The 16,419-nt window shown below is 29.6% G+C and overlaps 2 protein-coding genes and 1 long non-coding RNA gene across 3 annotated transcripts; all 3 read right to left on the bottom strand.

Moving 5' to 3' along the window:
- Positions 1 to 2,574: 2,574 nt before the first annotated feature.
- Positions 2,575 to 3,873, bottom strand: LOC123924773. The gene is made up of 3 exons (XM_045977745.1): positions 3,629 to 3,873; positions 3,065 to 3,323; positions 2,575 to 2,963 (listed from the first exon to the last, which is right to left on the bottom strand). Exons 1-3 carry the CDS (start codon positions 3,682 to 3,684, stop codon positions 2,721 to 2,723), a joined length of 558 nt encoding a protein of 185 aa, XP_045833701.1. The 5' UTR covers positions 3,685 to 3,873; the 3' UTR covers positions 2,575 to 2,720.
- A 3,560-nt stretch (positions 3,874 to 7,433) lies between these two features.
- Positions 7,434 to 8,025, bottom strand: LOC123919573. The gene is made up of 3 exons (XR_006813273.1): positions 7,934 to 8,025; positions 7,724 to 7,846; positions 7,434 to 7,523 (listed from the first exon to the last, which is right to left on the bottom strand). It is a non-coding gene; the product is annotated as an uncharacterized LOC123919573 (long non-coding RNA).
- Positions 8,026 to 12,187: 4,162 nt separating this feature from the next.
- LOC123923040 lies at positions 12,188 to 13,069 on the bottom strand. The gene is made up of 3 exons (XM_045975691.1): positions 13,001 to 13,069; positions 12,532 to 12,882; positions 12,188 to 12,436 (listed from the first exon to the last, which is right to left on the bottom strand). The coding sequence occupies exons 1-3, from the start codon at positions 13,067 to 13,069 to the stop codon at positions 12,188 to 12,190; spliced, it is 669 nt and encodes a 222-aa protein (XP_045831647.1).
- Positions 13,070 to 16,419: the final 3,350 nt, after the last annotated feature.

Here is a 16,419-nt window from a genome sequence, read left to right as displayed (position 1 = left end):
ATCCTATCTTTTCTCTTTCATACTCAAATCTCTCTTTCTTCTAATTTCTCATTTGTTTTTGCCCTGTCTCACCTTTCCACGCTCAAACAGAGATGAGAAAGAAAACAACAATGGCTGAAGAAGGGAGAAAGAAGAAGATTCATAGCAGAAAAAGAATATCAGGAAGAAAGAAGAATGTAACATGGGTTAGTGATTTTCTCTATAATTTTTTCTTTATTGAAGACATTTTTTTCTTTATTGTTTTCAAAACATTCCTTACTTTATCGTGAAATTATCTACTACTACAAAATCTTCTTATTTGTTTCCGTTGGAATTTACTTACCTAGCAATTTTATGTTGTCATGTTTCAGTTTTATGAATACACACCATGTGTTTGACAAAATGTTCATTCTAGGTATTTGATTTTTCTTTCTTTTTTATTGTTCAATTTTTCAATCAGAACTTAGAAAAGGGTTATCAAACATAGTTTAGTTGTTGTTCTTCTTCTTTATTTATTTTATTTTTCTGTTTTGTTTATTTATTTTACTCATCACTTTCATTTTCTATATGCACACCATGTGTTTGATTAAATGTTGTTGTGACTTCCCATCAACATTAGAAGCTATGGTGCAAAAAGATGATTTTATTTTACCATTTTAATTGTATATTTACCTAACCATTCATTCTATCTTTGTAAAAAAAAAATCTGCAAAATTGATTTACTAGGTAAGGTTTGTTTCTCTCCCTTTCATTCATTCTTCTTTCCTTTGTCATTTTAAACCTTGAAAATTTAACTTTTCATTTTTTTTGGAATGAAGTTTGCGCAAATGGAGCTAAAGAAGATAAGAGATTCTTTTACATATGCATTTTTGTTCAACATTTAACCAAACTTTGCTTTTAATGCAGGTTCTTTATATACATATTTTCTCCAATATGACATTAACAAAAAAAAAAATTATGTCTATGAAGTTGAATCTTGGTAGCTCTCCATGGAAAGTGAGTTACAAAAGGTAAAATATGATTATCTTTCTCATAATCAACTATGATACATACAAGTTCTTGGTAGCTTTTCCTTTATTGTGTCCATACTGATCATTTTTCTTATCTACATCTTTAACCCAAATGTTACCTTTTAATGCTTAGTTATGTCCATAATTAATTATAAGTATGGACACTGATATGGTACCTTTCCCGGATGTTCCAATTTCTTTTTCTACATCTAAAGGGTGGATATGTCTTTCCAACTCTAATTTTTGCAACTACAAAACATCTCACAAATTTTACCAATTGGTCACAAGGGTTTTTCTATCACGATGTTTTATGATAAAGACAATAAATTTATCCAAAGGTTACGGCGACTTGCAACCATGAAATGAGATACTCGTGACGTGAGGCTTCATATTAAACAACATAATGAGTAGAACTCTGCCTATGGCTTTAATAAAATAAACTTATCATTAGTACAGTTTTCTATTAAAAAACTAATCAATTTATACAAACAACTTTAATCGATTATGAAACTTAAAATCTAACCTAAATTCAAAATACTAAAAAATTTCACTAAAATCAAAATGATGAACACTTATTTGTGGGTTAAATATTAAGTCACTTTAATGTAGGGTTTAGAAATGCGTTTAGACTGAAAAACCTCTCTTGTATTTTGCACAAAAACATAATTGGAAACATGTGGTTCATTTTTATTTTATTTTATTTAATGCGTGGTTCTATTTTTGCAACATACAAGTATATTTTGAAAAATGTTCTTCGAAGAGGAATATACACGGCCGCTTGAATCTTTTGTTCCCAACATGTTCTCCGAAAGCAATTAATCAATAACAGTTAAATGTCGATAAAAACTTGATACCTATAATATAATAAAAGAAATATGAAAATTACATGGACAATATAAACAAAAACAATCTCTATAAATACATACATTCATTTTATTGTTTTAATATTTTTTGGCCCTTATTATCTCCAATAGTTTATGTAGATAGTCTAGTAGGAGCTCTTATTAAAACACAAAACATGCTAATCAAGTTTTTCCGCCAAATTAGTCCGCCTAAACTAAGGACAATGTTGTAATTTTGCCTACTAATCACTTTTCACTCTAGCCTCATGCCTCTTCTACTGCACCGCTTCGTTTTCATCATTAATCATTTGAACACAACACAATTAGTGTGCCCTTCATTTTTCAGACATTGTATACCTTTCCAAAGTCAAGTTTTATTTTTACTATTCAATAATGCTAGCAACACACTCATTTGAACACACTCATAAAAAAAATGTGGACCCATATAATTTTTATGGGACCCATATAAATTTTAACCAATAGAAGAGAGTGTGTTAGAGTGTGTTTATTAAAGAGTGTGTTGCTAGCACTCCTCTTTACTATTAACTGATTTATTATCTCTCTTTTACATATTAACTAGTTAAAAACCCGTGCGTGCGCACGGGACGCGCCTTCGGCGCGTTATATTTCGTTGGTGCGTTAGGTCGTAAGGGTTGTACGGCGCGTTCCACGCGCCTTTGGCGCGTGATGTAGTTGGTTAAAAAAATATTTTTTTTTTTATAAAAAGAACAATTAATTGGATTTGGCATAATAGTATAATCCATTAATAAGTTAAGATAAAATTCATTACAACCTTATGACGGAATATGAAATACTAAGAAAATAACATAATTTGTCTTAAAATAAATCATTTCATAAAGTTGCTTAGTGATGTAGCATAAAACTTAGTCTAAACTACGGAAACCTGACAAACATTTAAGGTGATATCTTTGAATTCAAAACTTAATCTATCTCCTAATTTAATATTGTTGTCGAAGCAGAAATTTTTCCATCCTCTGGCAATCTTGACATTCTCTAAATGATTTTCCGGAATTTGTAAGTGAACAATTGAACTGCTCTTGTTTAGTACTTCCAGAACCAACTTATGAAAATTGTATTGCCTTACATAATTGCTAAATTCAGAAGGTAATGTCTACAAAAAGTAATAATAGTTATTAGAATAAGACATTATAAACAATATGGTAGTAAGGAAAGGAAAGAAAGACATAAAATTTAACTTGAATAAGAACTTACAAATCCAGTTTTTTTAGCCTTGTTTAATTGACCAAGAGTCAATTCAAAAATATATATTTTAGTGAATTGACCGGTAATTGACAATCTACCCAATGATTGACCGAACACATTATCAGTACACTGTGATATGTTCTTATCAATATGTGATATGTCTTCATCAGTTTCATTTGTAGATTGACCATCGTAATTATCATAGTTTTTTGCATAGTCATCCAGAAATCTTCCATATTCTGCTTCCAATTGATCAATTCCAGAATCACTATATAAAAACATTTATTTAGATGAACTTTCATACATTCATACGGTTATTAAGGAAGAATATATACACATACACAGGTAATTTGGAAAATCAAATTGTGATTAATGAAATTCATATTCAATAGATTCAAAACAAATAAATTTATAACAATATGAGTCTATGAATTGATCTAATATTTTTCCAATTAGGGTTTGTAATATGATATTTATCCCCAGGATTAAAAAAAATAAAAATTCTGGGATTGATTCGTTTAAATTTTTTTGTGTAATAATAAGAAGGCAAGGCAAAGGAAAATCGATGTATACCTGTTATTTGACGAATCCATTTGTTCCCTATATGATGATTCAGAACAATCAGTCATAAAATAAAGTCAATTGATAGTAATTATCAAAGAAACATGATTGTTGAAGGTTTAGATAGGTTAGGATACATAGTAAAGAATGGATAATAAAACCAAATTTAGTGATATGTATAAGAATAGGAAGAAATAAGAAATCGTATTGAGTAAGAAGGGGGAGAAACTTACTTGATTGAGTGCAGCCGTTTTAGGTCAGATTTTTGCTAAGATGAAGGTGGAGTAGGTGTTGTGGTGTTTAATTGGGCTAAATGGGTCATAGAATTGGGCCAAAAAAATATCTATAAAAAACATAAATAAAAAGGCTTATTTGAATATCAATATATGCCCTATAGCCAAAGTTGGCCCATTACAAAGCCATGATCCGAATTATGAAACCCATATCTAATTATTGTGATTTGAACATAAAACACGGATAGGTTTACAAAGGTCAGCTGTGAAAAATTTTCCATCTCTATGGATCCAAATTTCCAGACGTTGAAAGAACAATTTCGTTTTAGAATCTTACCAAAGTGTCTTGATCCAGATCAGGTAATTATCAATGTTTACCTGAAGGAAAAAAAAAATAAGTTTTCCTCTTTGGTATTTTTGAAATATATGATTCTGAGAGTTTATATGCCTAAATCTAGTTGTAGGAATGTTAATCTACATAAGTAATATCTCTTGTGTTAATTATTCTTCTAATTGTATCTTATACATATTTTATTTGAATTTTGTTGACGGGGAAGATATTCAATCACCCAGAGTTTGGGATATTGTCATCAGCTCCTACCATTTTCGACACAGAGCATCATTGGTAATACAAATAACCAAAGAATCGTTATTGTTATGGTATGGGAGAATTTGGTTATTAATGTCAATTGTGAAATAAATTCATCAAAATTGAGTAGCAATGACAGATATATATGCGATGGGGAGAATGCATTTATCGATACAGGTAATATAAATGTTGTTCAGAAACTTTGTTTCACCATTTTAGATCTACTTATTTTTTTGAAGTTTTGAAAAATTAATTAACATGTATAAGCCTATTCTGAATCAATGTTTAAATTTGACTACATTATAAGACAAAGTATTGTTTTGTTATCTTTTGATTTGTATGTCATATAATTTATATTTTAAGAACAATATTTGTAATATTAATCTTAGTCAAATGTATGCAACAATAAAAGATAGAATATTATGTTTCCATAATGAAGGCTCAAGCACTTTAATTAAAAGACCCGCAAAATATAATATCTGTCATATTACAAAGGAAAGGATATTGACTTAAACATTAATCTAACACAGATTATGTAACGACCCAATCTTCAAATTATTAATTTTAATGCGTTAAAATATTTTATTTGACGTGGCATTTTAAATAAGTTAATAACTAGAGTTATTTGTCGAGTACTTTAGTTATTAAGCGATAGTGAGAGTTATCGTGTTATTGGGCCAAGCCAATGGGCTTGAGGCCCAATGGGCCTTGTGAGGTGTGTGTGTGGCGCCCTTATGGCCATGAAGCAAGGGAGAGAAATTCATTTTTCTCATAGTTCTTGTGTTTAGAGTTGAAGAGAAGAGTTGAGAGCTTGGGCAAGAAGAAAAGCTAGAGATTCAAGATCTTCGTCGAGTTTTCTTCGAATCCAGGTATGAGAGTAGTTTCCTTAATCGTGGGTGATCCGAGGAAGGGGAGAATGTCGATTTCTCCTCACCCGAACTTCCTCCACCCCATTTTCGTTTTGGTTTGGGAGAGTTAATCTTCGAGAAAGTGAAACCCAATGTTAGTAACATGTTCAATATACTTCTACCACGTAGTGTGAGCGAAATCATGGGTTAAATAATGAGAATTTGTATGTTTTGAGTGATTATATGTGTTCTTGAGCTTTTAGACTCATAAATGTTAAATCCTTGCTTTTTCGATGTTAACGATGTAGATCGGGAAAACTAGCCGTCCTTTTATGCTTAAACATGTTTGTTGCACTTGTATGTGAACTCATTTGGGATTTATAACATGAAAATGGGATTTTTGGGTGATTTTGAGTGAAAAATCATTTTCTGGAAACTCAAGAACAAATGTTCTTCTGGTGTGGTTCGCTACCTGCTCGCTACAGCGAACGTGTTCGCCAGATGCTCGCTACAGCGAACGTGTTCGCCAGATGCTCGCTACAGCGAACGTGTTCGCCAGATGCTCGCCAACTGCTCGCCAGTTGAGGTTTTGTGTCTGTTTGCGTTCGCTACCTGTTCGCTACCTGTTCGCTACAGCGAACAGCTCTGTAACAGGATTATTTTGCTGATGTTTTGTTAGTGGAATTATGCACTTATAACATGTAATTGTGATATTCTAACATACAATTAGGTGCTTTTAGCTATGATTAATTGTATGATGATGAGATATGATAAAGGAAGTGATTAATGAAGAATATTAGGATAATTGTTTATTCTAATAATGAAGAATGTTGGATATTATTCCACATTGTAAAGGAAGAAGCTTAATGCTATTAATTGTGAGTTGATTCATGAAACATATACATGCATTCATGAATTAAATAGGATATTGGTTATTCCAATAAAGAAGTATATCGGATTATATTTATCCGATAAAGAAGGATATTAGAGGTGAGATACTCTAATAAAGAAGATGGTACCACATGCATTAGAAATGTCTAGGGTGACATTCATGAAGTTGAAGCATTAGAGTTGCATTAGGCTATGTGTGCATTTGATGATAAATGATATGTGACACATGTTTGGCTATTGTGGTATTTGCTAATTGATACTTGATAGTTGGTATTCGATTAAGTGTTTTTGAGAACTTCTAATTGGATTATAGATGTGAATATATGTATATGTATATGTATAATTGTGAGGCACGCTTATGTTGTTGAAGAAGTGTTTAAGTATCGATTTACTTGCACTTGTATTTTGATTATGTGATCTAACTCTCATGTTTTGTGTTATGTGCTGGACCGTTGGGGGTTCAGGTTCTCAGGTTGAGGATCCCGATCAGAGTTAGAGGGCGTCGCTCGTGCTTGGAGTAGCACACTTTTTGGTGAGGAGTTAGCGTAGACTACTCCTTAGATATATATTATATATCTTTTTGATGGGTTGTATAGTATTGCTCTGGTTAGGTTTTACCGGGTCGGGTTATTCGTTTGGATTGTATTGAGCCCGTGATGGCATATTTAACTTTGCTATTCCTAATCTTTTGGGTTGTAAACATAATATCCTTTGTTGATATGGCCTAGAGCCTAAGGATATTGTGTGAACAATTATGACTGTTGTATGATAAGCACTATATTAATTATTCGCTTTTAATTCCGCTGTGCTAGCATGATTTTAAATTATGCCGTGGTTTGTATTATTAACATGTGACGCCTAGATTTTCTTAAGTGTTTTATTTATTTATATTTAATAAATTCGCGTTAAGGGGTTTGGGTGTTACAGATTATAGTAGCTGACATTTGTCCTTACTGAGTCTTAATATACATATAAATTCATTAAAGCTTTTGCAATTAATCATCATGAAACATAGCATAAGATGAGAAAGATGGGTCTGTTATAAATTGAAGGAGCAAGAAAGATTACCGCTCCTAATCCCGATTCATATTAAAACGTTCCAGCCTCACATATAGCTCTGGTCTTTCTGGATACAGCACAAACAGCAAATTATCCCCAATCCTTGGCCTGTGAAGGCGCACATATTCATACCATCCTCTGCCAATATGCTTTTCAAATTTTCCAGTTTTCAGCGATCTTTCAGAAGTATGAATTTTGCATGGAATTTCAAAATCACTGTCTTCTGCTATTAGCTGAATCTGGTTGGTATTGGCTAGCACTCCCCTTGAAATAGGATTTGGGAAGTGCTGCAATAATAACAAAAAAAATTAACAGAATAGCTGGCAATCAAACTTTACATCATACATGAGACAATTTACATTGCAACTTAGAAAATCAAAACCATATATTTATTTGTTCTCCAAATTGATCAAATGTAGTAATTCTAGATTAATCAAAATCTAATTGTAATGAATTAATAAAGAAATTGAATGTTATAAAAATTTACCAGCACTTGTTTCTTTGAAAGATTAGAAATGGCCTTTGTTACTGTTGTATTCCATGTAACTGTTAGATCATCCTGTTCTTGTCCAGCATCATCTTCTTCGTGTTGGTCTTCCTCCATTTCATTCTGAAAATATAGATATTTGTAAAAAGAACATCAATTGTTATCTGAAAATTGTATGTTTCTAAATTTAACACCAATAAAAATCATTACCTGGACTTCCGTTGCTCCATCTGATTCATTCCCATCTGATTCATTTGCTAAAACCTCTGTTTGGTTAGAGTGTTCCACATCCTCAATATAACTTACAAAGGTCATGTGAAAATCATTGTTGGTAATCTGATAATCAACGAGGACCCTTATTGGTTTTCAATTCCAAAAACTTCAGTAATCTGGTTCCCATGCATAAAGTACTCTGTACCATGCATTTCAAAATTGACTTGTGCCCATAGTTTTTCTGCTACAATCCTGCCGTAGCTCAATCGATTCAATTCCCTTTTCCAAAGTTCATGGAATTCAGATGGAATTTGAATTTTGGACTGCATTTGAAGGTAAAATAACATTATTAGCAATAATTGGTTCTTTTTATGGTATAAAACAGTCATATAAAGCAAAAGTATAGTATAGAACAATATACCCTGAAAGGACTGATCACAGTTTCAAATGTGGTTGGTCTTTCTCCAATCTCCATTGTTTGAATGCATGTCATCTCAAATTCGTTACGGGCGATCTTATAATCAAACATTACTCTGGTAGGATGTTGAAATCCAAATTTTTTAGCTACTAACTGCCCATAGAACATGAATGATATGTCTTCATTCAAACTCAGTCTGATTTTCACTGATCCAGAATTTGTCGTAATGATGGCATCCTTATGATTATTCAGTTCACATTTCCAATCATTAAAAAAATCCATTGGAATATTGATTGGTCCCTAAATTGGAAAAACATTATATGTTTTAATACTTGACATTTAATATAAGGGAAAAATTAAAGTATTTGTATAATGATTTCAAAATTATGGGTTGAATTTGAAAATAATAATTTATGTATCTATACACATAGATAAAAACTACTAAACTATTATAATTCAAAAAAACAATTTATGTATCTATAGAACTTGAAAATCATAAATCTTACAGTATAATGTAAAATTTCCACAAATATTTGGATTTATTACAGTATAATATTTCCATTGATTTTGACTCTTCTTATGTTTCTATACACATAGATAAAAATTACTAATTATAATAATATTCATCTATATAAACATAGTGAAAAAAATACAAAACATTATATAGTCACGAACCTCATTCGGATAAATGATACTCTCGAAAGTGCTGTTTCGTTGATCTCCATTGATTTGTGTAGTCCTAAAACGTATCAGAAATTTAAAAAAAAAATTGAGAAAAAAAGTCAGATATATCAGGGTTTAAAATTATAAACTTTTATATACCAAATCCTACGGCTAAAGTTACGAATAATGAGCAATGTAAGTATTAATTGAAATCGATTTCGCAATTGATCAATATATATGTTAATCTGGAAATTATGATTATCGAAACCGTTTATCAAACATGCATGAACAAAAAGAACAAAAAAGAAAAGATTTAAAAACGATTGAAACTGCAAAAAGGTCGAAATCTTTACCCATTTGAGGAAGACGCCATCTTGAATCTGAACGGTTTTGGTTTGATAGTGAAGGAGGTTGTTGCAATCTAATGGCTGGGGAAACTTAGAATTGTTGTTGTAAAGTACTTTGGTTGAAAGGGAAAGTATATGTTGGAAAAGGAAAGTTACAACGGTTTTGTCTTATTGTTGGGTAAAGTCCAAGAAGGATATGGAAAGTTCTTTTTGTCTATTGTTTTTCAATTGTCGTGTTGTCATTTTTAGTAATGGATAAAATATGAATTAGATATAAATTGTGACTGTTCATTTTGGTATTCCTTATAAATTGTGACTGTTCATTTCGTACCCCTATATACACGGTTGATTTATTGAAGATGATTCAATTTGGGCCATAAATTTGAGCCAAAGATAAAGTTGGTCCATGAGAAACCTTATATCCAACCTTGTAAACCCATTTCCAATGTGTTGCATTTCAAATTTAAGATATTTGTGAATATTTTTCTATATACTAAGGCTTTTAAGATTAATAATATAAAATAATATTTTAAAATTCTTTACTTGTTTTGTAGTGTTGGTATTTCTTAAAATTTATGTAATATATATATTGGAATATTTTTTGAACTAAATGAAAAAAGTCGAATTAGCTTAAAAGTAGCACAAAAATTTTGGTATATTTATTGGTTTATTTATTATATAAAATTTTTATTAAATTATTCCTTAACCCTATAAAAATTTAAAGTAGTAGTTAAGGTTTAGAGAGTTTCATATATCTAAATGTACTAACATATTAAAAAATTAATAAACTCAACAATAATGGTATTAAAAAATACCAAATATTTTTCATAAATATATTCATAACATCTTAGAAATTATGAAAAAATATATATATATGCCATAATAAATTACATATTACTGACGATAATAATATTTGTATACATAAATGCATCACAGTTAAAATCTAATATATTTCCTTCAACAATGTTATTGAGTTTACACCATTTGTTCCATCCTTTTGTAAAGGTAAACTCAACTCCATTTTCACCATTTTTTGTGAATTTTCACGTCACATTTTCATGATGAGCACCGCATACGATGAATTCTGTAAAAACTGATAATGATAGGTGGAATCCAAAATCATGAGGTAGAACCTAAAGATTGACAAAATTGAATTGTTAGTATATATGTACTGAGAAAACATGGCTATTAAAGGTAAAAGTTGTTAAAAAGGAAAAAATTTATGAACTAACCAATTTAGAGGAATTAAGATGGGATTCCTTTATCACAAGTAGGAAAGAGCGATAATCATCAAGATTTGTACTCAAACTATGATATTGAGGAAAAGAAGATGGAGACTCATTTTGTTCAAACTCACAAACAATCATAAGAAAAGTATTTTGACCATAGTAGTGAAATGTAAGTCTTTGATTTCCATTCCATTTATAATAATTTCTAATCCTTGGCCAACCAAAAGTTATTAGTGGTTTGGTAGTTGACATATTGAACTCTACTTGGTGAGGAATTCCATCTCCATCATACAATTTCCATTGATTACCAAGTTCCTTAGAATATTTTCTAATAAAAAAATGATCTAATTCTCCAAAAGTCTGCAAGTGATTGACTCATGTTAAGTTATATAGTATGGAATATTCAAAAACGAAGAAAAGTTTTTTCTCATACCTCATTAGGAAGATGGACAGCTTCAAACATCGCTAGAGGACTTCCACGAATTAGAGGAGGCCATTTTGATGCCATTGATAATGAAGTAAGAAAAGTAAGTAAAGCTTTGTTAAATGCATGTATTTATAGATAAAAAATAATGACTATTTTATAAAAGAATATTTTATTGTACTACTTGCAATTAACTTTTAGATATTATTAATTTTTTTTGTAATGATATAATATTTGATTTAATTTAATAATCGTATTTTTTGGTGTGATAATCTAAAGTGAGCTTAATTTAAAGTGTATTTTTGTCCACAATTAATACACAAAGCCACACACATGTATATATACATATAGAATTAAAATAGAAGGTATAGATATAGAATAAATTGTATTTAAATATTTGTTGGTTTGCAAAAGGTAGATTCTTCAAAAATTTGTTCACGTGAGAGATGTAAGTAGATTCTTGGTCATTGTGATGTATCCAAAAGGTAGATTGATTCACTTAAGCAAGTACAAATCATGAAGTGAAAAAAATTGTGCATGAGTCCAAAATCGTACTGCATGATCTTTAGTCAAAACATGCAAAGATATTATAGATTAATAAAAAATGACCTGTTTTAACAATTGCATGATCCTAAACATAACATAATATTGGTTTATTATTTTGAGAGACGAATTATGCTAATGCGACGATGAATCACTTAGACAAATTATCTACTGAATATGAATATACGAAATTGAATTTTGAACAAAAATTTGTAATTTTTATTGTTTTTACGTGTCTAAAGTACATATCAAATGATTTTAAATTTTTCTTAGGAATGTATTTTCCAAAATATTTAAAAATTTGTACTATAAAATTCGTAAGACACGTTCCGAATTTTTTGACCAAGGGTAAAAATGGAATATATATATGGGTTTGGTGATAAAGTCGTTAGTGGGATGAGAAACTTTTAAAGGGCGATTTTTTATTGGGCTGATTAATTATATTAACATAAGTAAAAAACAATACACATAATAAATTGTTGACAGCATTGATTAAACTTAAATAAAATAAAAATAAAATACAATGCGATAAATTGAAAGTAGTGAGTTATAATTTAAAGGTACATAGATTAAAAAAAAAAGCGGATAGTAGATTTGTCACATTTGTTGTTGTAACAGTTCATCCAGTCACCCACCCAATTTGTAGACTTTGCAGTTTCCATTTAAATTTGATAGATCGAATTTGAAACGAACGATGTCCCCAATTTTGAAATATTGACTTGCAGCGAATTTGTTCCATGAGTTTCCTAATGAAGTGTTTTTTGAATCATGAAAATCATTAACTGAGCAATCCTCTTTAAACCCATTATCTCCTATGAGTAAAAGAAAGTACAACATATGTTCTCTTAAGAAGTTTGCAAAGTTGTATTGCAATTTCTGCGGATGAAAATAAGAACACAAATTAGATTGTGTCAAATTGTTAGGTTTTTTATAATAGTAGTATATATTGAAAAATATTAAACAAATCTAACCAATTTTGTTGCTGTGATATTTTCAGGAGTCATGAGAATCTCAAAAAAAATAGTTTCATTTGGTTTAATACTTCGGCTGTGGAAAGATGGAATTTCAGTAGGTAGAGATATTTCTTTGTATGAAATTAGGTTGAATATTCTTGGTCCGTAATGTCCAACCGTAATTTCAACATTGTTGGGTAGATTATTGAGAGTTTTGAATTCGGCCCATCCTGTTTGGATAAGTGGATTAATATAATCTCTATTGAAACCCAATGTTGTCGATGATTCATTATTGTTGAAAACATGCCACTTTTTTTTCAGTTTTTGGTATTGTCGCGCAGCAAAAGTGGGTTCAACCTCAGGATATAACTACAGAGTGTAATCAAGTAAGTGTTAGCATTAACATAAAAATAGTGTGAAAAAAAAAACTATGACAATATAGTAAACTACACTAGTTGAATATTAATAGGTAATAAAAATATAAAACCTGATCCGAAATTTTGACAATAACAAAAGTTGAAATTGGTGTTCCAGTTATTACAGAAAGGAAAGGCATTGCTATGAATTGCTATGAATAATATGGTTAAGCTTATGATGAATTATCTATGTAATGGATTTCCTGTTAAATAAGCAGAAGTTACTACACCCATAAAAATAAATATTAAAGTACATCAAGTTGTTGGGCCATAATACTGAGCCAAAAAAAAAAGTTGTTGGGCCATAAGTGATATGTTGGTTGGTAAATTTATAATAACCATTAAAACGTATTAGTATTATTAAAAGAAAAATTTATTGATACTTTTGATTGATTAGAAGGTTACTTATTTAAGCTGTAAGTAGGTAGTTGAAATTGATGATGAAATTGTTTATAAACATGTCCATTAATTACGAAAAAATAAGGGATAAAATTGTTAATTGAAATGTTTATTGGTTTTGATAAATTTAGTAGCATACAATATAATAATTAAATATTTAACAGCATAAAATAAAATTAAAAGATACAATAAATCGATGTTACTTAAAAGACACCTTGAATTACTTGTTTACAAATGATCGATAAGAAGAAATAAAAACACGATAATTTTTTTAAAAAGAAGAAAAAAAGCAGAATGACATGCATGAAATAGTAAATGAAACTAAAAGGTGTCTTGATAAAAATACAAATGTGATATTTCATCACACTAACTTAAAAACATGGCATCTGGTGCTAACACGGGTGTTACTAATATGGAACTTGAAGCGAATAATATTTCCAATTTTGAAATCAAGAGCTTCGCAAATGTCCTGCCAATTGTAGCCTAATAGCATGTTTTCGACGTCGGTAGTGTTTAAAACTGCAATTGTGTATTTGTTCCCATCATCTCCACACAGTAGAAGGTTTTCGATCCTTTTTTTTTGCAGGAAAGTAGCAAAGTCCAAACCCAATTACTGTAAATAAAACCAATTGTGAATATATAAAAATAAAAATAATTTTATAAAATGTATATATAATAAATGAATTAAAAACATTAAAATAAATAAATTACTAAGTATGGTAGATCAGTGTTTGTATGATTAAGAGGGACTTCGAAAATTTTGGTGTTATCTGGAATGAGGCTTCTACTATGAAATGATGGAAGGTGAACACCATCTTCAAGGTCATTGATACTGAAAATTTCAAACATATTATTTCCATTGAATTTCAGTTCGATCTCAACATTGGGAGGGAGGTTGTTAAAATCTCTAAACTTATTCCACCCTTGAATCAATATTAGAGGATTATCATAATCGTTGTTGAACCTCAATTTGTGATAATCAGTATCATATTTTTTTATCTTCCAATACTCATGTAATTCACCAACATGCCTTCTTGCAAAATCCGTGTCAACTTCCGCGTATGGCTACGATAGTTCAAAATTTAATTATAATGCATTATAAATGAATAGAAACAGATATAAAAATTAATGTGGTTAGATAATTAAATAAAAGAATTACTTGATTAGCTAACTTGACAATTGAAACCATGTCAATCATGGTAGGAAGGTTACTTTGTGTAAAGAATGCCATATAGTTCAATGTTGAATATAGTGGGTAATTCACATAAGTTTGTAGACTATATTAAGTTTAATAGTGTGTATATATGTGTATAATTGAATACCCTGTGTTGCAAAAAAAATTCGAAATATTTGAATAGTATGTGAAAATTTCGAAACATTTTGGCTTGTTATTGATAAGACTTATCAATGCAAAAATTGTAAAGCAAACATGAAAAAGCAACACAAATTACAAAGCAAATATATTGTCTTTATTATTTGGGTATATTTTGCACTGAAGTAAATTGTAATGTTATTTATAAAATGATACCATCGGGTCCTTAATATAAGAGAAAATTTATTTTGTAGATACATTGAAATATTAAATTACAGTGTCTATGATATAGGCTACATATATTGATATTTTCGGTCCTAAGGCCGGATACAAAGTTTTCAAAAAAAACATATATTGATATTTTAATAAATAAAAAAAATTAAATTTTCTCTTATATTAAGTACCGGATAAAGTAAAATAAATTTTTTAATCGGTTGTTGTTATAATTGGAAATTTAAATGTTAGTTTTATATAAGTTACATTGTGAGATAAAAGTCACTATATAGCTACGTGGTGTTGGTTATGCGGCGAGGACAATTGATTTTGAATGAATTAATTATTTAAAATTGATTTTAGTTAAAAGTGAGTTGAATATAAAGTGATTAATGTTTGGTCATCTTTATATCTGAAGTGATTTATGTTTGGATAGTTTATTTAAAAATTGCTTTAACGTGTTGAAATGATTTTTTAGAATTGATTTTAGTCAAAAGTGAGTATTTAAATGACTAAAATGGGGTTTCACGTGTGTACAATGAATAAAAAAAAAACAAATTTTTTGTTTGTCTCAACTTAAAAGCTACTAATTCTAATGTGAGTACAATGAATAAAAAAGTTACATATATTGCTGAGACAATAAACGTACGAAAATGGACAATAACTTGAGTCCAACCACCCACTACATAGCTTAATTATTTTGCTGACTATCATCTTTTTATTGAGACAATCCTATGCTATAGATGATTTGAACTATGCATGTGAAACCACAGTCTATAACTATAGACTATGTCATAGTGATATTGTCATAAAAAGACTATGCATGAAAATTTGTCCATAGGAGTATTGTCTATACATATAAGCATAGCATAGACAAATTTTCTTTATGCAGTAATAAAGATGATGGGAAATGAGAGCATGCATAGACAAATTTTCTTTATGCAGTAAACACATGCATATGTCATAGATATTTTGATAAAATATCCGAAAATTTATATTGTTACTTCATACTGCATTGCTTTATCCATTGAACAATTTATATATTATAGTATTTTTAATAGGGTTTTGCTAACGTACACCCACTTGTTTTTTAGAAGGTGTGTATTAGCAAGTCATAACTAAAAAGCGGTAACATACACCTTGAGGTGCATGTTGATAAAACACTACTTCTAAAAAATAAGTGGGTGTACGTTAGCAACTCCTATAAGCATTTGCTAGAATACACCCACTAATTTTTAGAAGGTGTGTTTTAGCAACTAATAACTAAAAAGTGATTAAATACACCCTAAGGTGTACGTTGCTAATGCACACCTTCATAAAAATGGGTGAGTGTGTTATAGCAAATCCCTTTTTAATATTATATACTCAATTGAGTCTTAAATATAAGAGAATATCAACTTTTATAGGTACTTCGCGAATTCAATTTTATAGTTGAGAATATAAACTATATATATATATATATATATATATTAAGTTGTTAATTAATATAAAAATTAAATATTTGCTACTATTTATGACTGGAAGGAGTATATAAAAAATTTAACTCTTTAAGTTTGCTTAAAAAAT

This window comes from Trifolium pratense, linkage group LG4 (genome assembly GCF_020283565.1).
Source record: "Trifolium pratense cultivar HEN17-A07 linkage group LG4, ARS_RC_1.1, whole genome shotgun sequence".
Classification (NCBI taxonomy): domain Eukaryota; kingdom Viridiplantae; phylum Streptophyta; class Magnoliopsida; order Fabales; family Fabaceae; genus Trifolium; species Trifolium pratense.
This window is presented reverse-complemented; position numbering and strand designations above follow the sequence as displayed.

Excerpts from the sequence above, each read along its gene's own strand:
- LOC123924773 (XM_045977745.1), bottom strand. The coding sequence starts at position 3,684 with ATGACTGATTGTTCTGAATCATCATATAGGGAACAAATGGATTCGTCA. Across the intron at positions 3,324-3,628 it reads ATGGATTCGTCAAATAACAG|TGATTCTGGAATTGATCAAT; the intron begins GTATACATCGAT and ends GTTTTTATATAG. Across the intron at positions 2,964-3,064 it reads AGGCTAAAAAAACTGGATTT|ACATTACCTTCTGAATTTAG; the intron begins GTAAGTTCTTAT and ends TACTTTTTGTAG.
- LOC123923040 (XM_045975691.1), bottom strand. The coding sequence starts at position 13,069 with ATGCCTTTCCTTTCTGTAATAACTGGAACACCAATTTCAACTTTTGTT. Across the intron at positions 12,883-13,000 it reads TTGTCAAAATTTCGGATCAG|TTATATCCTGAGGTTGAACC; the intron begins GTTTTATATTTT and ends TACACTCTGTAG. Across the intron at positions 12,437-12,531 it reads ATATCACAGCAACAAAATTG|AAATTGCAATACAACTTTGC; the intron begins GTTAGATTTGTT and ends TTTCATCCGCAG.